The sequence below is a fragment of the Ahaetulla prasina genome, chromosome 14 (genome assembly GCF_028640845.1).
Source record: "Ahaetulla prasina isolate Xishuangbanna chromosome 14, ASM2864084v1, whole genome shotgun sequence".
Lineage (NCBI taxonomy): Eukaryota > Metazoa > Chordata > Lepidosauria > Squamata > Colubridae > Ahaetulla > Ahaetulla prasina.
The window spans coordinates 10,147,826-10,173,817 of NC_080552.1; the positions used below are offsets into that span (position 1 = coordinate 10,147,826).

The following is a 25,992-nucleotide window of genomic DNA, read 5'->3' on the forward strand; positions in this document are numbered from 1 at the left end:
ACAAATTAAAATACGAATTAAAAAACTTATTACATAATTGGCCTAAAAAACTTTGAGACATATAAAACTAAAAACCCATTAAAATTAAAAGTAAAATTTAAAACCATAAAATTTAAGCCAGCCCCGCGCGAATAAATAAGTGTGTTTTCAATTCGCGGCGGAAGGTCCGAAGGTCAAGTATTTGGCGTAAACCCGGGGGAAGTTCGTTCCAGAGGGTAGGAGCCCCCACAGAGAAGGATCTTCCCCTGGGGGCCGCCAGCCAACATTGCTTGGCGGATGGCACCCTGAGAAGTCCCTCTCTGTGTGAGCGTACGGGTCGGTGGGAGGCATGAGGTAACAGCAGGCGGTCCCGTAAGTACCCAGGCCCTAAGCCATGGAGCGCTTTAAAGGTAGTAACCAAAACCTTAACTAGACACAAGGACAGTTTTTTTCCCGAACGCCATCACTCAGCTAAAAAAATAATTCCCTCAACAATGTCAAACTATTCACTAAGTCTGCATTACAATTACTATTAATCTTCTCATCGTTCCTATCACCCATCTCCTCCCACTTATGACTGCATGACTGTAACTTTGTGGCTTGTATCCTTACGATTTATATTGTTTCCTAGTATGATTTGATTGCTTATTTGTACCCTATGATTATCATTAAGCGTTGTACCTTATGATTCTTGATGAATGTATCTTTTCTTTTTATGTACATTGAGAGCAACTGCACCAAAGACAAATTCCTTGTATGTCCAATCAAGAAATCTAATCTAATCTAATCTAATCTAATCTAATCTAATCTAATCTAATCTAATCTAATCTAACTTTCTAGTATGGCTCTGCTTTTTTCACTAAAGAAGGGGTGGACTACCCCTGGGCAATATATAATACAGTCTTCCTGAACCCTGGCAACTTTAAGATGCATGGACTTCAATTCCCAGAGTTCCCTAACCCAGTGGCCGCCAACCTTTTGGGCACCAGGAACCGGTTCCGTGGAGAGAGGTCACGTCTGGTTTCGCGTGCTGCCTGTATCCCGAGGATGGGGCTTCGCTTGTTTGCGTGACCTGGTTACTGGCATGCTGTGGCCAGGTGCCAGTCCAGGGAACGGGGGTTGGGGACCTCTGCCCTAGCCAGCATGTTTAAAAAATAACCAATCTAAATGGGTCCACACTCTAATCTGGTATTAAGCAGCTTCCACCATTCATCATTGGCCCAATTTTCCCTTATGGCTAGAACTAAAATATCATCAGTCCCAGAAAGGAGCTGATGGTAGGAAGGAAAAAAACGAAAGCGGTGGAGAGTCAGAAGTCGCCTTCTGTAACCCTGACGTGATTGTATCTCACAGGTGAGCGAGTCTCCTTCCATGAAACAAGGAGAGCCTTCAGAGGTATTGTATATTTCAGAGTACAAGACGCACCTTTTTCCCCCAAAAAAGAGGGTAAAAATCTGGGTGCGTCTTATACTCCGAATGTAGCCCCGCCAAGCTTCTCAAGTGGAGGTTTCAGAGACTGAAAAAAGCATCAGAAACAAAGCTTCAGAAAAGAAGCCCCCAAACAGACGTTCAGAAAAAAGCCCCCAAACAGACGTTCAGAAAAGAAGCCCCCAAACAGAGCTTCAGAGGCTTTTTTTCTGAAGTTGTTTCGGAGGCTTTTGGAGGCAGAAAAAAAAGTTTTTTCTGAAACAGAGTTTCAGAAGTTTCAGAGGCAGAAAAAAAAGCAAGGCACAGAGCTCACAACCAAGGAACCTGTTGCTAAAATTCACCTCCGGGAACAGCTGATTGGGGATATTCCGGGGAGGCCAATCCATCTACCAATCAGCTTTTTTCTTATTTTCCTCCCCAAAAACTAAAGTTCATCTTATACTCCGGTGTAGTTTTATACTCCAAAAAAATACGGTTTATCTTGCAAAAGAATAAAATTGTTTCTCACCGTGCAGGGAACAGAACTCTTGGCAGAGATGGTCTTTGGTCCTGCTGTCGACGTATATCGGTTCTGGAGAAACACAGGATATGTTAAAGGTTGGGGGCAAAGAGGATGGCAGGGACTAAAAAAAAATGTTACAAGTTGGTTTGGGTAAAAAAACATTCTTCATATTAAACTGAGAAGCAGCACATTCGAAGTCACAGCGATTCCGAAGTATTCAACAATTCTTCAGAGACATATGTAATGAAGATCACAAGCAAAAGTTTAAATAAAGTTTCCTTGTGAATTGTTCAAAAATCCACGATTTTCCATGAAAGTTTTTAGCGTAACCTCCAAGAGTAGCTAGTTCACCCCTGTGAGGCAGCCTAGATAAGTGCCTGAGCACAAACTAAATGGACTAGACCTCTTCAGCAGTCAAATAACTACTATGTACTAATATTGTCACCAGGCTCAAGGTTGACTCAGCCTTCCATCCTTCTGAGGTGGGTAAAATGAGGACCCATTTTGTTGGGGGCAATATACTGACTCTGTAAACCTCTTAGAGAGGGGTGTAAAAGCCCTGTGAAGTGGTATATAGTTCTAAGTGCCATTGCCCCTGCCCTGTCCTGCCCTGCCTTCCCTTCCCTTCCCAGTGGTTAGAATGCAGTGTTGCAAGCTATTTCTGCCCATTGCCAAGAATTCGATCCTGACCAGCGCAAGGTTGACTTAGCCTTCCATCTTTCCGAGGTGGGTAAAAAGAGGACCCAGATTGTTGGGGGCCATAGGCTGACTCGGTCAACTGCTTAGAGTGGGCTGTAAAAGCACTGTGAAGTGGTATATAGGTTTAAGTGCTATTGCTATTGTAGTCTCCTGACTAACCGTACCATCGCCATACGCTAAATAATTGTGGCAACTGATATGCTTCTTTTATTATGACAATAATTCTTTCTTAGAGTTAGTAACAGTAGAAGGGCAGGCAGGTTACCTGAGATTTGTTAATGATGAATATTTATGCTCACATCCTCTGTTACTTATAAAGGACTATCCTTTTTCTCCTCCTTTCTGAAATGTCCATTGGAAATGTGAGCGCATCCTTTTGTCCGCAGCAGTTTTTCCCTACTATATTCTGGAGGGAATTCCTCCAGTTTAACAGAGTTGGAAGGTACCTTGTAGGTCATCTAGTCCAACCCCCTGCCCAAGCAGGAGACCTGACACCATTTCTGACAAATGGCAGTCGAATCTCTTCTTGAAAACCTCCAGTGATGAAGCTGCCACAACTTCCGAAGGCAATGTCTGTCCCATTGGTTGATTGTTCTCACTGTCAGAAAACTTCTCCTTATTTCCAGGTTAAATCTCTCCATGATCAGTTTCCATCCATTATTCCTTGTCTGGCCTTCAGGCGCTTAGAATAGCTTTACCCCCTGTTCTCTGTGGCAGCATACTGCACTGAGCCATGGTTATTTGTTTTGGGTCCTGCGTTTTGATTCCACCTCACCCATGGCGAGAATTCTCTGCCCCCCCTCCCTTTTCCCAATCCAAACTGAAAACTACGGCTGTGTGAAAGTGGAACATTTGTCCAAAGCAGAGGTCTCCAACCTTGGCAACTTTAAGACTTGTGGACTTCACAACTTCCACGGTTCCTCAGCCAGCTTGGCTGGCTGAAGAACTCTGGGAGTTAAAGTCCAGAAGTCTTAAAGTTGCCAAGGTTGGAGACCCTTGGTCCAAAGGAATGCCCAAGGAAGAATGGCTCGGAGTTGCAACTTACCACATCAGAGTCGATGGTAACAGCACGGACCGCGTCATCTCCATTTTTGTGGGCGTATACATGAATGCTGCCATCGTCCATCGAAGAGTGGGGGAAACGGGAAACTCCTTTGGCCTGTGACCCTTCTCTCAGGCTCTGGTCCGCGATGCAGGCTGTCCACACAGGTTCGGACCTGGATGGGTGAATCTTGGGGATGTGCTTTGTAAGAAGGGGAGACCGTCGAGGCATCTTTCAAAAAAAAAAAAAAAAGGTTTTGGAAAGTGGAGGCTGAACCCAAAGTATGCTGACTCTTTCTTCAGTGAGAAGCAATGGAGCTGTGGGTCATAGGGGGATGGTAGCAAGCTAAGGCTTGAGCCACGGTGGCTCAGTGGTTAGAATGATGTACTGCAGGCTACATTCTGCTGCCTGCCGGCTGCCTGAAATTTGGCGCTTTGAATCTCACCAGGCTCAAGGATGACTCAGCCTTCTATCCTTCCAAGGTGGGTAAAATGAGATTGTTGGGGGCAAGAGGCTGACTCTGTAAACCGCTTAGAGAGGGCTGTGAAAGCACTATGAAGCGCTATATAAGTCCTATTGCTATTTGAAGTGGCTGAGTGAATTCTGTGCAGGGAGTCCTTGACTTACGACCACCATGGAGCCCAAAATTTATGTTGCTAAGTAAGACAGTTGTTAAGTGAATTTTGCCCCATTTTACAAATCTTGCTACAGTTGCTAATGGTTGTAAGTCGAGGACTACCAGTACAACTCCAGAGTGTTAACAAAGATCAAAGCTTACATACCTCTTTGGGGCTGGTGATTTGCTGGATGAGAGACACCCGGTCCCGAATTGGCTTGCTCAGAGACACGTCCTTGGGAACCAGGGTCACTGGATCATCTTTGGGATAGCCAGCTGAAAAGATGGAAGAGAGCAGGGGTGGGCTGCTGGGGGTCCGCAGGGGTTTTGGGAGAACCTCTAGCTAAGATTCTGTGCAGTTCAGAGAACTCCCAAATCCCACTCCTGGCTGGCTCCACCCACCCTGCCCTACCTCTTCAAGGAGTCCCCACAGGGCCCGTTTTGGATGCAGGTAAGCGCAGGGTGTGCGCAGAGGCTCGGGGAGGGCAAAAAATGGGCCTACTGGAAGTTCAGGAAGGCCAGAAATGGGCCTCCAAAGCCTGGGGAGGCCATTTTCGCCCTCCTGGAGGTTCAACAAAAGCCTCCAGAGCCTGGGGAGGGCAAAAACGCCACCCCCACCATGGTGCAGGAGGCCGACTAGACCACACCCACCATAGCCACGCCCACCCAGCAACCAGGCAGAGAACCTTGCTAAAAATTTTGAAGACCACCCCTGGAAGAGAGCAATGAAGACCACAGGACATGGAGCCTGCTGTGCCTGCTGGTGTGTGAGTTGCTCAGAGGTGCCTCAGTTATCTTTGGATGGTCTTTCTCAACTCTTGTTTTGCCCGATTGTTATATTGGCCATTGATTTTGGTTTTTCCGTAAGCCTTGTTAGCAGCCAAGAATTACTTGGATAAGATGGAAGTGGGGGGCAGGCATATATATGTTTCGAATAAATAAATAAATTAGGATCATGGCTCATTATCAATTTCCTTTTTCTAGAACTGCTTTCAGTCTGTGATCTAAGAAACTAGGCCAGTGTTTCTCAACCTTGACAGCTATGAGATGGGTGGACTTCAACTTCCAAAATCAGCTGGCTGGGGAATTCTGGGAGCTGAAGTCCGCCATCGTAAAGTTGTCAAGATCACCACACTAGGATTTCAGAGACATAGAATAGAATAGAATAGAATAGAATAGAATAGAATAGAATAGAATGGAATGGAATGGAATGGAATAGAATGGAATGGAATAGAATAGAATAGAATATAGAACAGAACAGAATACAATATGGAAATAGAATAGAGAATAGAATAGAAAATAGAACAGAACAAAATAGAATAGAACAGAACAGAGTTGGAAGGGACCATTGAGGTCTTCTAGTCCAGGGGTCTCCAACCTTGGTCCCTTTAAGACTTGTGGACTTCAACTCCCAGAGTTCCTCAGCCAGCTTTGCTGGCTGAGGGACTCTGGGAGTTGAAGTCCACAAGTCTTAAAGGGACCAAGGTTGGAGACCCCTGTTCTAGTCCAATCCCCTGCTTAGGCAGGAAACCCTACACCACTTCAGACAAATGGTTATCTAATCTCTTTTAAACATTTGTTGGGGATTGAGCCATAGTGGTGCAGTGGTTGAAGTACAGTATTGCAGGCTAACTCTGCCGACTGTCAGTTCGATCCTGACCGGCTCAAGGTTGACTCAGCTTTCCATCCTTCCGAAGTCAGTAAAAACGAGGACCCAGATTGTTGAGGGCAAGAGGCTGACTCTGTAAACCGCTTAGAGAAGGCTGTAAAGCACGGTGAAGCGGTATATAAATCTAGGTGCCTTTACTATTGCTATTTTGTCAGTGAGAAGATAAGTACAACTAGACATGAAATGATTCATGAGTCCAATAAATCAATCCATGCATAAATGGAGTTCTATCTCGATATATTCTTGGTTTATTCTGTAAGAGCGGTGGTAGTTCAGAAAGCTGTCTGTGCATTATTTTTGTTTTTAACAGTCTCCTGAATTCACTCACTCACCGGCATAGGAATTCAAAGTGTTTTTCTGAATAAAGTCATATGGCATTTTGGATCCATCAGAAGGGAACCTGAAGAAAAAGATTAGAGAAAGGATTCTGCATAAGAAATTGAATTTTTTTCTGTCCAGCGTTTCAGCCTCTATCAGCCAGCAAGACAAAGTCTAAAGATGGGGGTCAATTGAATCTGATCAGGCAAACGTGATCCTGCAATCTGCAATAAACATTTTGGCTCAGAGAATAATACGATCTGCGGATTTTGGGGGCTCAAAGCAGGAGTTTTCATTAGGAACACCCCAGTTGTGGAACTTCTATTCTGACAAAGCCTCCGCCCCACAGATGAAATGCTCCCGGTTTGGATTGGATCGCCCGATCCGGTAGCGATGGTGGCAGGTGGTTCGGAGAACCGGTAGCAAAAATCCCTGCCTCCCTCCTGCCCATGGCCAGCTGAGCCGCGCGATCATCAGAGGTTGTTTTTTTTTTTTTACTTTTAAAAGCATTTTTTCTTCGGCCGAAAAAATGCTTTTAAAAGTAAAAAAAAAAGCCTCTGATGATCGTGCGGCTCAGCTGGGATCATCAGAGCCTTTTAAAAGCATTCCACTGAAGAGGTTGTAGAGGTTGTTTAAAAGTAAAAAAAATAAAAGTTTGCCACGCCTACCCAGTCACATTATCCCCTCACCAAGCCACGCCCATAGAATGGGTAGTAATAAATTTTACATTTCACCACTGCCCCGCCCCTTCCAAATCACAAGATATCCCTCATGCATCTCTGTTTCAGGCTGCGCAATATTACGCAAAGCAGAAAGTCCACCCCAAAATACTAAGGCAAAAAAATTAGAGGCCTAAGAAAAAGAAATTTAGCCAAACCTACCGAATGTAATCATAGAGATCGTGCCACAGTTCTCCTTTGGGCACAGGAAATGCCATTTCCCGAGGCATGGGAGAGAAACCATGCAACGCCATCTTGGACTGGTGAACCTCAGAAGAGGTCAACGCTAAAAGGAAAAAAAAAGGCAAAGAAAAAGAAAAGGAAAGGGGAAAAAAAAAAGAGGATGAGACAGATGTTGTTTTTCATTGAAATGGTGCCCAGATGTTGAAAAGCCTGTCTTGATACGTCAGAGAATTCATGACTGGCAGAGACATGGTAACAAGGTCAGCCACTGAATAGGCATAGCAACTAAGTCAGCCAATGAGGACTGTTTGGAAACTGAAACTGGGAGGAGCCTGGGCAAGGCTCTGTATTAAGCTCTGAGCTCTGAAGCTGCAAATTAGTCTGCTCCGCTGAACGGAAACTGAAACTCATCTCTGTTGTTCTCTCCTCGGCCTGTGTTTTGCTTGTAACTACTACCACGTTGGAGAACCTGCTATTGGTATTGTGTATTTATTTCAAGTGTTATTATATATAAAGAGAAGCTAATGAATCCTGCTGAATCAGTGTGTGTGCTTTCTGGATTTCATTTCTGCAATAAACTCTGACGTGATATCATGATGCAAGCCCCTCCCTTTTCATACAAATATTGTAATATGAGTACAAGCATGTGAAGGGAAGAGTTTAAGTTGCAGTATCACTTGCCCCTCCTTGCTCCCCCAAGAGAAGCCAATGCTTGCACGAGAAAAAAACATGAAAGAGTGGGGTATTGTTAAAAAGAAACTTCGCTCATAGGTTATGAGAAAGTAATATTCCCTATATGAATGCAAGCTAATCTGAATGTTATTATCATTTATATTAACTTGCCTTTTTCATATCCTGCAATGTTTTTTTAAAAAAACTATAGCTAAACTTTAGCTTTGGTTAAATAATGTATGGAGCCAGGTTTAGTATCACCAAGCAGGCATCCTTTCCGTTCTCACCTCCACGCTGCAGCACAGAATTGGTAAACAAATGCAAATGTTGCTTGTATTAGTCTAGCAACCAAGGTCACATTTTTCTTTTGGTAAACATTCCATTTTAGGAACCAGCCAAAAAAACATGGAGAAAGATGGAAAGGATTTAGGAAGCAAAAAGTCAACTGAGTTCCAAGGACTAGATGATCTAGATGGACTAGAGCAGGAGTCTCCAACCTTGGCAACTTTAAGACTTGTGGACTTCAACTCCCAGAGTCCAGAGCAAAGCTGGCTAAGGAACTCTGGGAGTTGAAGTCCACAAGTCTTAAAGTTGTCAAGGTTGGAGACCCCTGGACTAGAGGTCCCTTCCAACTCTCTTAATCTGTTAATCTTTGAAGATGTGTATAGACAGTGCATAGATACTCCTCGACTTACAACTGCAATTGACCAATTTGCTAAGTGAGTTTTGCTCCATTTTACGACCTTCCCTGTCACAGTTTTTAAGGGAGTCATTGCTGTTGTTAACTTAATAACACAGTTGTGAAGTGAATCTACCCTTCCCCATTGACCTGGCTTGTCAGAAGGAGATCACGTGACCTCGGGACACTGCAACTGTCATCAATATGAGTCAGTTGCAAGCCTTTGAATTTGGTTCACGTGGGGATGGCTGCAACGGTCGTTAAGTGTGAAAAACGGTCATAGGTCACTTTTTTTCAGGGCCGCCGTAACTCTGAACGGTCACTAAAAACACAACTGTATATCGAGGGCTACCTGCATCCAGACAGTCACAAAGACAGCAATCCCTGCATCCACTCTTCAAGATTCTCACCTGGATCAAAGAGCAAATCGCTGGTGAAGAGGTTTTTCACCAACAGATTGGAGCACAGCTTGACGCTTTTCAGATGGCTGTAGGTTCTGTTCAGGTAGAGGCCGAGGATGTGGCGGAGATCCAGGATCAAGCAAGTCCATCGCACGTTGCTGGGGGCGAGGCCCACCAGATCTGAAGGCCCAAACATGCCACTTCTGAATTTCTACACACATTTGACACACTCACAAAAACCTCAAACCTCCTACATAGATGGCCTCATCTCTGATGGCCAAACATTTTTTTTTAGACAAGAAAGTAGAAGTATGGACCTGCAGACAGGAAATTTGACTCTAATTTGACTCTCAACTCAAATATAAACTACCAAGTACCCCGAGAAAAGGCATCCATTTTTAGTTTTTAAAGACGTTTTGCTTCTCAACCAAGAAGCTTCTTCAGCTCTGACAGGATAATGGGGGATGAAGAAGCTTCTTGGATGAGAAGCGAAACGTCTTCAAAAAGAAAAGCCAGAAAGTCCAGTTGCCTCCTGAAAAGGCACCTTTGGGACAACGGTCACCTGGATGACTGACAATCTCTACAGATTTTGAGCTATGCAATTTGGGATGAAACCCTTGGAATGGCATGGGAGTAGGAATGGATTTCCAGAGGGAAAAAAATTGCAGACTACAGGAACCAGGAGCACCACTCAGGTGACCCTGAGGACACAGACAAATCTCCAAGTGGCCTCAATAACTCTCTAAAAAGATGCAGATGATCAGCTGTCTGCAAGGAATATAAATCCTTCTATTCCCCATCATCCAGTCAGAACTGAAGAAGCTTCTTGGATGAGAAGCAAAAAGTCTTCAAAAAGAAACACGAGAAAGTCCACTTGCCTCCTGAAAAAGCACCTTTGGGGCAACCATGACCTGAGAATCTCTACAGACATCCATTTTTAGCTTCTGTTCCTGAAAATATTCTTTCCCACTCTGTCTGCCCTTAAGGATAGGCTGCACTGGCATATCCATCCTCTCTTCCCCTACAAACTCTACAATGTTAAAATATTCAGAGTACAAGAACGATGATTAAGTTGATGAACAGGATGGCTCAAACAAGGCATTATTTTAATTGCCAAAATACAGCATTAATTGATCGTTTGTTAATCTCTCTTCTTCAGAGTTGAATTGCCTTGTTAGAAAAATTCACAAGTCTAAACTACCAACTCACTTCTCAGGAAAGTTAGATCCAGGTTTCTAAAATCCTAGAGATAAAATCAAAGGCAATACCATTTGCTAGATGCTGTAGTAGGGGAAAAAAATATATCCCATAAACCTTCTTTGCATTTTACCTCGTTTAGAAGTCTTGGCTGTACTTTCATAGACTGACCCACGGGCTGCCCCACAAATATATGGGAACTGCAACCATGTGGCTGTGGACTTGAATTCTTTAAAGAGGTTAGAAAATGAAATACGGACCACTTGGCTGTCCTAAAAATGAAAAGAAACAGAGCTAGTTTATAGAGACAGAATTATCATTCTGGGAGCAACAAATATTTTGGAGCTGATTAGACAGCCCACAAAAGATAACCAAAGCTGAATATTGTTACATATATATTTATAGACTGGACATAAACTGTTTCAACTCCTACCCTCAAAACAACGCTACAGAGCACTGTACAGCAGAACAACTAGACACAAGAACAGTTTCTTCCTGAATGCCATCGCTCTGCTAAACGAACAATTCCCTTAACACTGTCAAACTATTCACTAAGTCTGCATTACTGTTACTATTAACCTTCTCATCGTTCCTATCACCCATCTCCTCCCATTTATGACTGTATGACTGTCACCTTATTGCTGTAACCTTACGATTTATATTGACTATTTCCTAGTATGATTTGATTGCTTATTTGTACCCTATGATTATCATTAAGTGTTGTACCTTATGATTCTTGATGAACGTATCTTTTCTTTTATGTACGCTGAGAGCATACGCACCAAAGACAAATTCCTTGTGTGTCCAATCACACTTGGCCAATAAAAAATTCTATTCTATCTTCTATCTTCTCTTCTCTTCTCTTCTCTTCTATTGTGTGATTTTAGCCAGGAAATAAATTCACTCCTACGCTGCTTTTCATTTTGGAGAGTTTTCCACGTGCATAACTTATTCTGTTTCTGCCAGACCTATGTACTGTACATTTAATCTCACACCGACTGCTTCGGTGACTCCATCCAGCCACCTCGTTCTTCTTCTTTTGCCCTCAATCTTTTCCACCTAATGAGAAGGAAGGACTCACTGGAGAAGAGTCCTTCCTTCTCATTAGGTGGCCAAAGGATTTTGAGTTTCCTCTTCAGGATCTGGCCTTCTAAAGAGCAGTCAGGGTTGATCTCCTCTAGGACGGACCGGTTGGATCGCCTTGCAAGTCCAAGGGACTCGCAGGAGTCTTCTCCAGCACCATCGCTCAAAGGCCTCGATTCTTTGGCGCTCAGCCTTCCTTATGGTCCAACTTTCACAGCCATCCATTGCAACTGGGAAAACCACTTAAATGGACTCCAGAGGATGGTAGAGGACAGGAAGGCCTGGAGGAACTTTGTCCATGGGTCGGACAAGACTTCGCAACTAACAACAATGTACATACCTCTGTATCTAAAGCTAAATCCAATACAGGGTCAGGATGCCAAGCAAAACACTTTGTAGTTTGATAGAGAATGTAGAATAATCTTTCCCTTGCTACTTCAGACCACTTCTTAAGTGCACAAGTGCAGAGACTAAAATATAGTCTACAAACGAGTCGGGGAAAATAAGGAATCTGGTAGCATTTTCTCAGATTAACAGATGCTATTAAAAAAAATAAGATTATTTTAAAATGTTTATTACTTTTTACAAAATAAATAAATTTATTTTTATTTAAAATAAAATAATAAAAAAATGGGTTGTTTTAATTTTGGGTTGAGACCTGCCCAGAGTTTGTAAGTAAGATTGGCAGCTATATAAATGTTTTAAATTAATAAAATGTGTCAGTCTGATACGGTGTTACCAGATTCCTCCCAATTTTGGGCTAGGATAGATTAACCCAGCACATCTTAGATAGCGAGTAATTCAAAAGTAACACTCAAGAAAAGTAACAGCTGCAGTGTTTAGGAAAACAAATCTGCCACCAGGTACCAATCAAAAAACTCTTAAAACACCAAACAAACAGATTGTATCGGAAAGAACTATTCAACAACAACAACAAAAATGTTAGAAAGACAGGTGGCAAATATCCAGGCTCCTTATCCGTGTTCATTCTTCTTTCACTCCAGGTTTATAGGCCTGTGGGAAGGATCCTAAAAATGTTATTTGTCTTTTTTAAAAAAATGTGTTATGAAGGTATCCCTAGAGGACTGCAATGCTTTCAAGAGCAATTTAATTTATGTTATTGTCGTACCACGACCATCGTGGAGCCAGGAATGAAACTCACACACTCACCTCAGTGGCAACATCCAGATGCACCACAAAATATTTGCCTGGTGCAGGTTTGAAGAGGATGTAGACATAGCGACCAGTGAGACCCAAGGACTGCGTGCCGGTTTTGGGAAGCTGGAGGTAGTTGCTGGCTGGAACAGCACCGCTAATGCGATATACGGTCCCTTTCAAAGTCTTGTCCTGAATGGAGAGAACAAGCAGACTTTAAAATTTGCTTTCTCACTGGAAAGCTAGTTTTGAGTAGAGTCACACGATTAAAAATGCAGGTGCTTGGCAACTGGCATGATTTACAATGGTTACAGCAACGGGACCCTCTGATCACTATCTGCAACCTTCCCAGCCAACCTTTCCAACAAGCAAAGCCAATGGGAAAAGCTTTGTGATTCACTTAACAAGCATGGCAAAAAAGGTCATAAAATCAGATTCAATTCACTTAACCACCATTTTGCTTAGCAATAGAAATTGACTGTGGTTATAAGTTGAGGGCTATTTGTAGTCACACTAACCTCTGTCCAGTCACAAATGATCAGCTGAGATTACCTTAAACCTATCTGTGTTTTCATACGGTGTATCTCTACGCCATGAGTTCATCCATAAAGACATATAGTTTAAGGCAGGTATCTCAAACCCTAGTCTGGGGACCAGCACCGGGCCATGGCATGCTAAAAACTGGGCTGCACAAACAAACAAAAAGCCGCATCCGTGGGATGCAGTCAGCACACCAAACCATGCTCCCTCCGGTAAGTGGAAAAACCTCTGTCCACACAACCGGTCCCTGGTACCCAGCTGGTTTAAAGCAGGGGTCTCCAACCTTGACAACTTTAAGACGTGTGGACTTCAACTCCCAGGAGGAACTTTGGGAGTTGAAGTTAAAGTTGTCAAGGTTGGAAACCCCCGGTTTAAAGGGTTTAAGGCAATGTATATGTAATTCTGGAGAAGTTAAGGCACTTCTAACCATGATCTATGCCGTAATCTAAGTTCAGATGTCAGAGTAAGTGAACTACAGAATACCGTAGGAAACTGAGCAAATGCAATTTAATTTAATATAAATTAAGCGACTGAGAGAAATATCAGGAGATTTGGCCTTACCATAAAGGTTGTCACATCCCCATCCTTGGTAGATCTTTTCCATTCTTCTACTTTAAAGTGTTTGAAGATGTTCAGATAAGGATGCTGCCACACTGGGGGGGGGGGGGGAGGGTTGGAATAAAAGAGCGATGAGCCCCAATTAGTATTCCCAATACTACATTCCTCATTCATTCTGAGTAGGCTTTCTGAGTAGGCTTTCAGTATAGAGATTTTAAAATTATGACTGGAAGAAACCTGAAGGTAAGTTGTAATAGTTAAACAGAACTCAAAACAATGGACAATATAATATAAAAAGCATACAAAACCATACATATGTACACACAGACACATGCATCTCTCTCTCACACACATCATCTCTCTCTCTCTCTCTACTATCTCTCTATTATTTCTATTTATTTTATTTTATTTATTTATAGTTTAATTTCTATACCGCCCTTCTCCCGAAGGACTCAGGGCGGTTTACAGCCTTTTAAAAACACAAATAGTACATAATATAAATAACAAATTTAAAACAAATTTAAAACAAAATATTAAATAGGCCTAATTTAACTAAAACAGTCATAGACCGACGTAAAAACCCTTAAAATTTAATTAAATTTTTAATTAAAATGCACTCAGGCTAGTCCCGCACGATTAAATAGTAAGGTCTTCAGTTCCCACTTGAAGGTTCGGAGATCGGGGAGTTGGCGTAACCCCGGAGGTAACTCGTTCCAAAGGGCCGGTGCTGCCACAGAGAAGGCTCTCCCTCTGGGGGCCGCCAACCAACATTGTTTGGTCGACGGCACCCTGAGCAGGCCCACTCTATGGGAGCACACAGGTCGTTGGGAGGCCAGCGGTGGCAGAAGGCGGTCTCGTAAATAGCCCGGTCCTAAGCCATGGAGCGCTTTGAAGGTGGTCACTAACACCTTGAATTGCACCCGGAAGGCTACCGGCAGCCAGTGCAGGCCACGCAGGATAGGTGTTATATGGGAGCAACGTGGTGCTCCCTCTATTACCCGCGCAGCCGCATTCTGGACTAGCTGGAGCCTCCTGGTGCTCTTCAAGGGGAGCCCCATGTAGAGAGCATTGCAATAGTCCAGGCGAGAAGTAACGAGGGCATGAGTGACCATGCGCAAGGAATCCCGGTCAAGGAAGGGGCGCAACTGGCGGATCAGGCGAATCTGATAAAATGCTCCCCTGGCGACGGCCATCAGTTGTTCTTCTAAAGACAGCCGATCGTCCAGGAGAATGCCTAAGTTGCGCACCCTTCCCCTGGGGGCCAATACTTCACCCCCAACAGTCAGCGAAGGTGTAAGCTGACTGTACCGGGACGCCGGAACCCACAGCCACTCTGTCTTGGTGGGGTTGAGTTGGAGCCTGTTCCTCCCCATCCAGACCCGCACGGCTTCAAGACACCGGGCCATCACCTCGACCGCTTCGTTGGGGTGGTTCGGGGTGGAAATGTACAGCTGAGTATCGTCAGCGTACAGATGATAATCCACCCCGAAACCACGGATAACTTCACCCAGCGGCTTCAGGTAGATGTTGAACAGGAGAGGCGAGAGAACCGACCCCTGAGGCACCCCACAAGTGAGGCACCTAGGAGTCGATCTCTGCCCCCCTGCCAACACTGTCTGCGAACGGTCAGAGAGATAGGATGAGAACCACCGATAAACGGTGCCCCCCACCCCCAATCCCTCCAATCTCTAACTTCTCTCTCTCTATCTATCTCTCATCTATATCTATCTATCTATCTATCTATCTATCTATCTATCTATCTATCTATCTATCTATCTATCATCTCTCCCGTATCTATTTATCCACACATACAGATAATATGCATATACACAGAAATATATATATACATACACACACATATGCACATATACAGTACATAGATGTATATACGTACACATACATAGAGTGTAGATATACAAATATACCTATAGATACACATATATACACACATACATACACAGATTTACTCCATGATTAACTAGTGCTTGTAAACCGTTCTTTCTATAGTGCTTCTATATTTTAATAACATGCAAGAAGCGCTGCAGACGTCCAACCAGTGTAGCTTACCTTCAGGACTGAAAAGCTGCACCTGGTGAATTTCTGCCTCTTACATAGTATTTCATTGATAGTTCCTCTCCCCCACCCCAATTCAGTTACACCCCAAAGGTGTGCAATTCAACAGTTACCCTCCTAGAGAGATGAAGGACAGATGCACCTGATGGATTTTTAGCTATTATTCAGTTGATCAAATCTGATCTCTCCAACTGGTGTTAAGACTGTATTATCCCATCTAACTACTATACTGTTATATATATATATATATATTTGTTTACATTTATACCCCGCCCTTCTCTGAAGACTCAGGGCGGCTTACAATGTATAAGGCAATAGTCTCATTCTATTTGTATATTTTTTTTTTACAAAGTCAACTTATTGCCCCCCCAACAATCTGGGTCCTCATTTTACCTACCTTATAAAGGGTGGAAGGCTGAGTCAACCTTGGGCCGGGCTCGAACCTGCAGTAATTGCAGGCTCTGTGTTCTAATAACAGGCTTCTCTACTGCCTGAGCTATCCCGGCCTATTATATATTTTTGCATATTATATTTTGCATATTATATATTTTGCATATTATATATTGTTTTATATATACATATATACATATATACAGGTCTTTGGTTGTTCGGGTTTTCTCCCGTGTAAAATTGGAAGTGTCTTGGCGACGTTTCGACGAAGTCTCATTCGTCATCTTCAGGCTTCAGCTTCGTGCTTCTTGCTCCCAGAAGCACGGCTGAAGCCTGAAGATGACGAATGAGACTTCGTCAGCGTCCTCAATACAGGAGAAAACCAACAACCAAAGACCTATATACAAACACCCGTGAAAACCTCAGAAAACAAATACATATATACATATATACATATATACATATATACATATATATATATATATATATATTTTCTGAGGTTTTCGTGGGTGTTTGTATGTAGTTTGTATGTAGTTGGTTATTCGGGTTTTCTCCCGCGTAGAATTCTATATATATCACGTGTTTGGATTTTGCAGCCTATCCATCTAAGGCTTAGATTCTAAGCAACCAGATACAGCTATGGAGCAGGCAGACATCCAAGCCATGAAGCGCTCCCTTGCAAAGACGGAGCAATGCTGCACCTAGAGAACTTCTGCCTGTCACTCACCTGCCTGATTTTTCCTTCCCAGACACGCAGGACCCCTGAGCCGTAACCCAACAGGCTACTGGACTCTAACCACCCACCAGTGAAGCCCATGTAAAGGGAGGCAAGAAAGGCTCGACCTGATGGAATTTTCTTAATTACATTCCCCTCTGGTGAACTTCTGCCTGTCATTCACTGCCTTATTTTCCTTCCCAGACATGCAGTACCTGCAACCCAACAGGCTAACCACACAAACCAGTGAAGCCCATGCCAAGGGAGGCAAGAAGGAAGGCTCAACCTGACGGATTTCTGCCTGTCTCTGACCTACCGCAACTCTGGGCTCGTTCCTGGGATCTTTAACCACCCACTTTATTACCACAGCATCCAATCCTTGAATTTTTGACCCCACGGGGAGAGAAGCTACACCTGACAAATTCCTGCCTGTCAGTTGCCTTATTTTCCTTCCCAGACATGCAGGACCCCTGAGCCGCAACCCAACAGGCTACTGGACTCTAACCACAAACACACACCAGTGAAGCCCATGCTAAGGAAGGCAAGAAGGAAGGCTCGACCTGACAAACTTCTGCCTGTCTCTGCCCCATTGCAACTCTGGACTGGCTCCTGGCCTTTTTTTAATCACACACTTTAGTAGTACCACAGCATCCAACCTGTGAATTTTTGACTCTGCAGAAATGGGAGAGAAGCTACACATGATGAACTCCTGCCTGTCAGTTGCCTTATTTTCCTTCCCAGACATGCAGGACCTGCAACCCAACAGGCTACTGGACTCTAACCACACACACACCCCAGTGAAGCCCATGCCAAGGGAGGCAAAAAGGAGGGCTCGACCTGACGAACTTCTGCCTGCCTGTTGTTCACTTGCCTTATTTTCCTTCCCAGACATGCAGGACCTGCAACCCAACAGGCTACTGGACTCTAACCACACACACACACACCCCAGTGAAGCCCATGCCAAGGGAGGCAAGAAGGAAGGCTCGACCTGACGAACTTCTGCCTGCCTGTATATATATATATATATATATATATATATATATATATATATATATATATATATATATATATATATATATATATATATATATATATATATATATATATATATATATATATATATATATATATATATATATATATATATATATATATATATATATATATATATATATATATATATATATATATATATATATATATATATATATATATATATATATATATATATATATATATATATATATATATATATATATATATATATATATATATATATATATATATATATATATATATATATATATATATATATATATATATATATATATATATATATATATATATATATATATATATATATATATATATATATATATATATATATATATATATATATATATATATATATATATATATATATATATATATATATATATATATATATATATATATATATATATATATATATATATATATATATATATATATATATATATATATATATATATATATATATATATATATATATATATATATATATATATATATATATATATATATATATATATATATATATATATATATATATATATATATATATATATATATATATATATATATATATATATATATATATATATATATATATATATATATATATATATATATATATATATATATATATATATATATATATATATATATATATATATATATATATATATATATATATATATATATATATATATATATATATATATATATATATATATATATATATATATATATATATATATATATATATATATATATATATATATATATATATATATATATATATATATATATATATATATATATATATATATATATATATATATATATATATATATATATATATATATATATATATATATATATATATATATATATATATATATATATATATATATCACGTTTTTGGATTTTGCAGCCTATCCATCTAAGGCTTAGATTCTAAGCAAACAGCTATGGAGCACACACACACCCCAAGGCCATGCCAAGGGAGGCAAGAAGGAGGGCTCGACCTGACGGATTTCTGCCTGTCTCTGACCCATCGCAACTCTGGGCTGGCTCCTGGCCTTTTTTTAAATCACCCGCTTTATTACCACAGCATCCAACCCGTGAATTTTTGACCGCGCAAGGGAGGGAAGAGAAGCTACACCTGACGAACTTCTGCCTGTCGTGTTTATTTAAATGCAACCCGCCCCCCCCCCAAAAAAAACTTTTTGTGGGGAGGAAACCACTGCAACTACAACGGAAGGCGCCCTCCTTGCTCTCAAGGCCCCGGATCCTCGTCCCGGCTCACCTTTGGCCATGGCTGCCCGGTTCGGCTCGCCTCGCCTCGGCCCGGCTTCCCGCCGCTGCCCTCGAACTGCCCGCGTAGCTGCCCACGACCATAGAGTCGCCTCAACGAAAGGAGGGAGGGCGTACTCTCCCAGGGCTAGAAGGGCCGCTCCGGAGCATAGAGCTGAAACGAGAGCGGACATGAGAGAAGCCTCCATTTCCGACTTCCGGGATATAGAGTCGCGCTCTTGGCGAAGAGGGAGCGGCTCCCTACGTTCCTATCTCTATGGGGACGTACTTTGTTAGCGGCGCCCGTGCTCGTTTTTTTTTTTCCTTTTGCTTTCCTGCAAAAGCCCGCAAAAGGAAAAGCCGGTTTATCTAAATCGTGCATTCCCTGTTTGTTTTTTTTATGTGACATAAGCATATAATAAACTGTTTGCAACGGAAGTGGCAAGCCCAACTACATAAATATAAATGTGTGTCTATTTAAAAAGTTTAATCACAAAGGGGCTTAATAGGGCTTTAAATAGGATGTCTTTGAAGAATAGATACAGATTAACAGAGTTGGAAGGGATCTTGTAGGTCATCTAATCCAAACCCTCCCCCCACCCTCCATCCAAGCAGGAGACCCTTCACCATTTCTGACAGATGGCAGTCCAGTCTCTTCTTGAAAGCCTCCAGGGATGAAGCTCCCACAACTTCTGAAGGCAACTTCTGTTCCGTCAATTGATTGTTCTCACTGTCAGAAAATTCCTCCTCATTTCTAGGTTGAATCTCTCCTTGATCAGTTTCCATCCATTATTCCTTGTCTGGCCTTCAGGTGCTTTGGAAAATAGCTTGACCCCCTCCTCTCTGTGGCAGCCCCTCAAATATTGTAAGACTGCTATCATGTCTTCCCTGGTCCTTCTCTTCACTAGACTAGCCAGGCCCAGTTCCTGCAACTGTTCATTGTATGTTTTAGTCTCCAGTCCCCTAATCATCCTGGTTGCTCTTCTGAATTTATCCAATGAAAAACCATTTTGAAAACCTATAATAATAAAAGGACAGGGACCAATGCAATTTCAATCATCATCATTTAATGACCCCATAATCCCTTGTGGGGTGGAGTCTGGCCAACTGAATGGAGCTAGCAGAGCTTTGACTGGCCAGATGCCCTTCCTATCGCCAATGCGGAGCTTTGTTCAGCAGATATATTCTCATTGAGTCCAGAGAGACAAATATCTGCCTCTACCTAGGATCGAACTCACAACCTCCTGATTGTGAGGCGAGAGCTCCCCCTCTAGGCCACCGCACCATTCTATCAATGCAGTTTCAATATATATCAAATATTTAATGGATTCTACTTTTCAATCGGATTCCTTCCCCCACCCCCACCCCTCCATGGCAAATCTTGAGCTGTTATACTAGGGAGGAAATTAAACCCTCCCCTCCCCACCATTTTGCCATTGGCTTCCACCAGTGATCTAACTTCTGTTATCTTGTTTTTTTGTACAACTCCATGCCTGGTGGATATCTCAAGAAGCGGGTTATGTCATGGTTTGGCAGGGTTACAACGGACAAATACCTGTGTTGCTAAGCACTCAGCCCCCCTGTTCCTTGCTGCAAAGCTAATACAGGGCTACAAGGAAGGCATGGGCCAGAATTGGGTACTAAGTTGATGCCTCTGAAGCAGGGGTCACCAACCTTTCGGACCTCAGGAACCACTAAATTCATAATTTTAAATCCCGAGGACCACTAATATGAATTTTTTAAAAAGATAAATAGTATTTAGTACAATAAAAAATTGGAATAATTTTTCTGCGGACCACCAAAATTTTCTCATGGACCACCAGTGGTCCATGGACCACTGGATGGTGACCACTGCTCTGATGATATCCCCAAGGTGTGGCCTGCCTTACATGTCTCTTTTGTATATGTGTGGAACGGTTTACCCAGCTCTTCTTTCTACAAATGAAAGCTGATATTTTTCTAAGCCTCTTCTTGGGTCTCTCTCTTTGGCATTCTGGTGACCCGAGTACATTTTTGGGACCTTACAGTACAATGGAAGGAAGGAAGGAAAAACCATGGAGAATTATAAGTTATTTTATTGACTTTCCAGTTTCTGCTCAAAATTCCCCCACCTCCCTCCTGTTGCCTCGAACAAATAAGAAGAAGAATAGTAATATCCCTGTGATAACATTTTTAACACTATCAATAAATCATCTGCTTATTCCAGGTCCTTGCGAAAGACTCGATAGGTACAGAAAAATGCCGGACTCCGTCTAAATATGGATGACTGTGTGATCAACCATAATAATAATAATAATAATAATAATAATAATAATAATAATAATAATAATAATAATAATAATAATAATAATAATATCATCATCATCAACAACAGGAACATGTTGTTTGCAATTCTGTACAACCTCCTGTGAAGCAGTCTACATTTGTGTGGACAGCCTGTTTTTCAAGACAAAGGCAATTTCTTCTTCAATTCTCTTTATGGAGGCAACAGCGGCAACAGATAGAAGAATCCCTGGCTGATTATCTACAGGCAGTCCTCGACGTACGACCACAACCGAGCACCAAAATTTTCAGTTGTTAAGCCCGGCAGTTGTTCAAGGGAGCTTCGCCCTATTGGACGACCAATTCTTGCCGCCGTTGTTAAGGGAAACGCTGCCGTTGAGACGTTAAAGTCACCCGGTTCTTAAGCGGATCTGGCTTCCCTTGTCGACTTTGTTCGCAAAAAGAGGAGCACGTGACCCTGGGACATAGCAACGGTCGTAAGTGTGAACCAGTTGCCAAGCGTCTGAATGTTGATCACGTGGATGGGGATGCTACAGAGGTTTTAAGTGTGAAAAAAATGACCATAAATCGCCTTTTTTTTCACCGCCAGGGTCACTTTGAACGGTCACTAAACGAACTGTTGTAATTCGAGGACTACCTACATTCCCTCTCCCTCCAAAGCAGCTCCTGAACATAATAAAAGGCCTGCTGAATCTTGTCCCAGTTGCTTCGCTATTCATCCTGTCCTTGCAGGAAAAAGGGAACATAACGTTTCTCAAGGAAATTCCTAATTAATCATTTCTCACCCATCCATTTCTTTTCACATCTCTGTACAGGCATTTCAGGCATTTCTTTCTGGATCAATCACAACGGGTATCTTTCAGTCCTCGATGTCCCCGTTGGAGGTAAACTAATACTTGCAAAAATCAAAGTTTTCCCCACTGTAGGGTTTCTTTACCACAACAGTCCCCCAAAGCCAAACGGACTCCTGATTGCAGTTTAAAAAAAAATAAATCACTCCATAGATTCAAGATATCCAGAAATCTGTCCGATTTCTTCTACGTAATGCAGGCAGGCATCTAAAAATATCTCATTAGAAACTACGCAAGCCCTTTCCCCCACCCCCACCCCCCAAAGTATAAAGCTGAAGTTACCAGAACCCCACTCAATTCTTTTTTGGCTTAAAAAAAAAAGAAAAGCCAATACTTAAAACAAGGAGGCATATCCCCGAATAAATAATCAAGTTGTGCCTATAAAAGGATACAAATAATTAAACTGAAGCCTTAATTCTTTTTTTCTGTAAATGGGACTTAAGGGATTTTTAAGTTCCATACATCTATCTGTATCAGTAGTAGGTTGCTTACCGGTTCACCCCAGATCGGGCGAACCGGTAGCGGCAGGCGGTTCCACCCACCTGCCCGGATGCTTCTGTGCACGCGCAGAAGCGTCGCGCACTAGCAATCCAGTAGCAAACTAAATTGAAACCCACTACTGATCTGTATATACTGTATCTATAGATTATATATGTATATATATATATAAATAGATAGATAGATACACATACATACTCAGAAAATGCATGCACGCCCACACACACCCACGCCCACACGCTCTTAAAGTGCCTACCCTAACTTGTGTTAGCTCTGGCTTCCTAAAACAATTGCTTCCTTAACACTGTGAAAGAGTTTTTGTGCCTTGTAAGAAATGAAATATTGCTTTTGCTTAGCCCTTTATATATATATACAGAGAGAGAGAGAGAGAGAGAAGGAAAGAGAGAAAAAGAGAAAGAGAGAGAGAGAGAGAGAGAGAGAGAAAGAAGGAAAGAGAGAGAGAGAGACAGAGAGAGACAGAGATAGAGAGAGAGAGAGAGAGAAGGAAAGAGAGAGAGAGAGAGAGGAACATGTTTTCAACCCTGAGCAAACCCATCGGGCAGAGATCGGCTTCAATTATTGCTCACAGACCTGAGGAAATAAAAAGGGAAGAGAAAAATCTGTTGCTCTTTTCAAGTTAGAGCTATTTCAGTGCACGGTAGGGAAACAACAGGGTATTTCTCAGTTCCAACACATTAATCCAGGGGGTGTCCAATCTCGGCAACTTTTGAAGCCTGTGGACTTCAACTCCCAGAATTCCCCAGCTACCCATGCTGGGTTGGGGGAATTCTGGGAGTTGAAATCCCAACGATCTTAAAAAGTTGCCAGGATTGGACACCCCTGCTTTAGACAGTAATATGTAGGTCTCTAAATCTCTGAGTTAAGTTCCCTGCCTGAAGTTACCCAGAACGTAAATCTACCCAACGGTGTGTATGTATACATCAACGGTTTGCAGCTCAATTCTGCTGTCCAGGCACATAGTTCGTACCTTGCTGGAACACCAATGGCATTGCTGACGCACAATGAAGCTAACCAGGGGCCTGGAGGGGTTTTGTGTTGTTGGCTTTTGGCTCTAGAAGCCATAAGTAGGTAAGGCAACCTCAGCTAGCTCTACATTTCAGATCGAATGGTGCTGAGTAGTGGGAAGAGCCCTTTAACCCTACGAATGTTGTAAAATCCATGCAAAAATTAGTACTGTCGGCATTCTAACTGACAGGTTGGCTAATGTACAGCTGGAGAGGGGCAGTCTCCAAGATTTAGAAGATTTTTCAGTCTTAGGGAGAGGAAGGAGGGAGGGGGGGAAGGAGGAAGGAGAGGAGAGAGGAAAGAGAGGGAGGGAGGGAGGGAGAGAAGAAGAAAGGGGGAGAAAGAAGGAAGGAAGGAAAGATGAAAAGGAAAAATGGAGGAAAGGAGGAAGAAGGGAGGGAAGGTGGAAGAAGGGAGGGAGAAAGGGAGGATGAAAGGGAAAAAGAGAGGAAGAAGGAAGGAAAAAGCGAGGGAGGAGAAAGAAGGGAGGGAGAAAGGAAGGATAAAAAAAGGAAAAAGTGAGGGAGGGCCAAAGAATGGAGGGAGGGAGGAGAGAAGAAAGAGGGAGACGGGAGGAAAAAGTGAATGAGGGAGGAAAAAGGCAGGGAGGGAGGGAGGAAAGGAAGAAGGCAAGAAGGAAGGGAGGGGGGAAGAAAGAAAGGAGGGAGGGAGGGAGAAGGGAAGGAAGGAGGGAAGGAAGGATTTCAAGCTGGTTGATAAAAGCGTCCCTGGATCTCCTCCATGATCCTCCCTGAAGGCTGCCTCGAGCCTCTCGCGGGTCGCAGCCTCGAAGAAAGCATCTTGGTCCAGCCCTCCGGGGCTCCACGTCTCCCCGGGTGGGCGATGCTATCTGGAGACCAAGGAACTGCTCTGCGATCGAGTGGAGGAGGTGGTGGCTCCACTGAGCTGCGAAAATCCACTCGTGCACGACTCCAGACTCGTCATGGAGCCCCTGGAAGGGGAGAAAGGAAGCGCTCGTTATCTCCGGCCCTTAATGAGACCCCAGCGCTTTGGGGGGGGGCCCTCCGTCCCCTCCCCCCTTTTCCCTTCCCCTGCCCTCGCTTGGCTGATCATCTGCTCAGCTGGAAGCCCCGCTGTCCAGCATCCATCCGCAGGGATCTCATTTGTGGCTGGAAGATGTCAAGAAGAGTTGCTCGGAGGGCAGATGGCCAAGATCAGACAAGCATTGTTCTCTCCACCCACCCCCTATTTGCCCGCCCCCATCCCCAGGCTCTCCATGGCATTGTTTTCAGAGCCTAGCAGAGATTGGAGTGTTCAGCGGCTGTGATTTACAGAAACTACGTGGTTCAGCTGAAGAATCACATTTAGAATTGGTTAAAAAGGTAAAGGTTCCCCTCGCACTTACGTGCTAGTCGTTGCCGACTCGAGGGGGCGGTGCTCATCTCCGTTTCAAAGCCGAAGAGCCAGCGCTGTCCGAAGACGTCTCCGTGGTCATGTGGCCGGCATGACTCAACGCCAAAGGCGCACAGAACGCTGTTACCTTCCCACCAAAGGTGGCCCCTATTTTTTCTACTTGCATTTTTACGTGCTTTCGAAACTGCTAGGTTGGCAGAAGCTGGGACTAGTAATGGGAGCTCACCCCATTACACAGCAGCACTAGGGATTCGAACCGCCGAACTGCCAACAAGCTCAGCTGTCTTAACCCCTAAGCCACCGTGTGGAATTGGTTAAGAGTCCCCAAAAAGAGGGACAGCAAGACAAAGAATGGGAGGGAAGGACAGAACACAGCTTCCCCGCTAAGTGAAACGTGTAGAGGTGTTTTTTTGCATCTAATTTCTGAATTAACATACAGAAGAGAAAACAAAGGAAAAGCCAAATGTGCAAAAATAAAAAAAATAAAATAAAAAAAATAAAATAAAAATGGAAATAGAAAGAAAGAGTTAATAGCCAGGAAGGTGTCTCAAAGCAAAAAAAAAAAAAGATTTCAGCCAATGGATGCCTCCACAGATTGCATCTAGTGGTTAAAGCAGTTTCATCTAGTGGTTAAAGCATCAGGCTAGAAAGTGGGAGACTGTGAGTTCTGGTCCCGCCTTTGTTGTGAAAGCCGGCTCGGTGACTGTAGACCAATCACCAGGAGACGGTGAATTCTAGTCCTGCCTTAGCCATGAAGGCCATTGCCGGGCGACTGTAGACCAATTACCAGGAAACGGTGAGTTCTAATTCTGCCTTAGGTATGAAGGCCATTGCCGGGCGACTGTAGACCAATCACTAGGAGATGGTGAGTTCTAGTCCTGCCTTAGGCATGAAGGCCATTGCCGGAAGACTGTAGACCAATCACCAGGAGACAGTGAGTTCTAATTCTGCCTTAGGCATGAAGGCCATTGTCGGGCAACTGTAGACCAATCACCAGGAGACGGG

At 42.9% G+C, this 25,992-nt stretch overlaps 2 protein-coding genes across 3 annotated transcripts in view; both read right to left on the minus strand.

Moving 5' to 3' along the window:
- WDR90 (WD repeat domain 90) overlaps window positions 1-19,163 on the minus strand; it is a 74,494-nt gene extending 55,331 nt beyond the window's left edge. For both annotated transcript variants that reach the window (XM_058157647.1, XM_058157648.1), the window contains exons 1-10: window positions 18,969-19,163; window positions 13,444-13,535; window positions 12,358-12,534; window positions 10,238-10,376; window positions 8,917-9,087; window positions 7,135-7,258; window positions 6,268-6,335; window positions 4,433-4,542; window positions 3,654-3,881; window positions 1,916-1,978 (exon numbers count right to left, since the gene is read on the minus strand). In XM_058157647.1, coding sequence (XP_058013630.1) covers window positions 1,916-1,978; window positions 3,654-3,881; window positions 4,433-4,542; window positions 6,268-6,335; window positions 7,135-7,258; window positions 8,917-9,087; window positions 10,238-10,376; window positions 12,358-12,534; window positions 13,444-13,535; window positions 18,969-19,149 — 1,353 coding nt within the window. In that variant the 5' untranslated portion in view covers window positions 19,150-19,163. The remainder of the gene's footprint in view (window positions 1-1,915; window positions 1,979-3,653; window positions 3,882-4,432; window positions 4,543-6,267; window positions 6,336-7,134; window positions 7,259-8,916; window positions 9,088-10,237; window positions 10,377-12,357; window positions 12,535-13,443; window positions 13,536-18,968) is intronic.
- A 1,881-nt stretch (window positions 19,164-21,044) lies between these two features.
- The window catches only part of SEC14L5 (SEC14 like lipid binding 5), a 50,078-nt gene continuing 45,130 nt past the window's right edge, over window positions 21,045-25,992 (minus strand). The window contains exon 16 of the mRNA XM_058157821.1: window positions 21,045-24,565. Within this exon, the coding sequence (XP_058013804.1) occupies window positions 24,460-24,565 (106 nt within the window). The 3' untranslated portion in view covers window positions 21,045-24,459. The remainder of the gene's footprint in view (window positions 24,566-25,992) is intronic.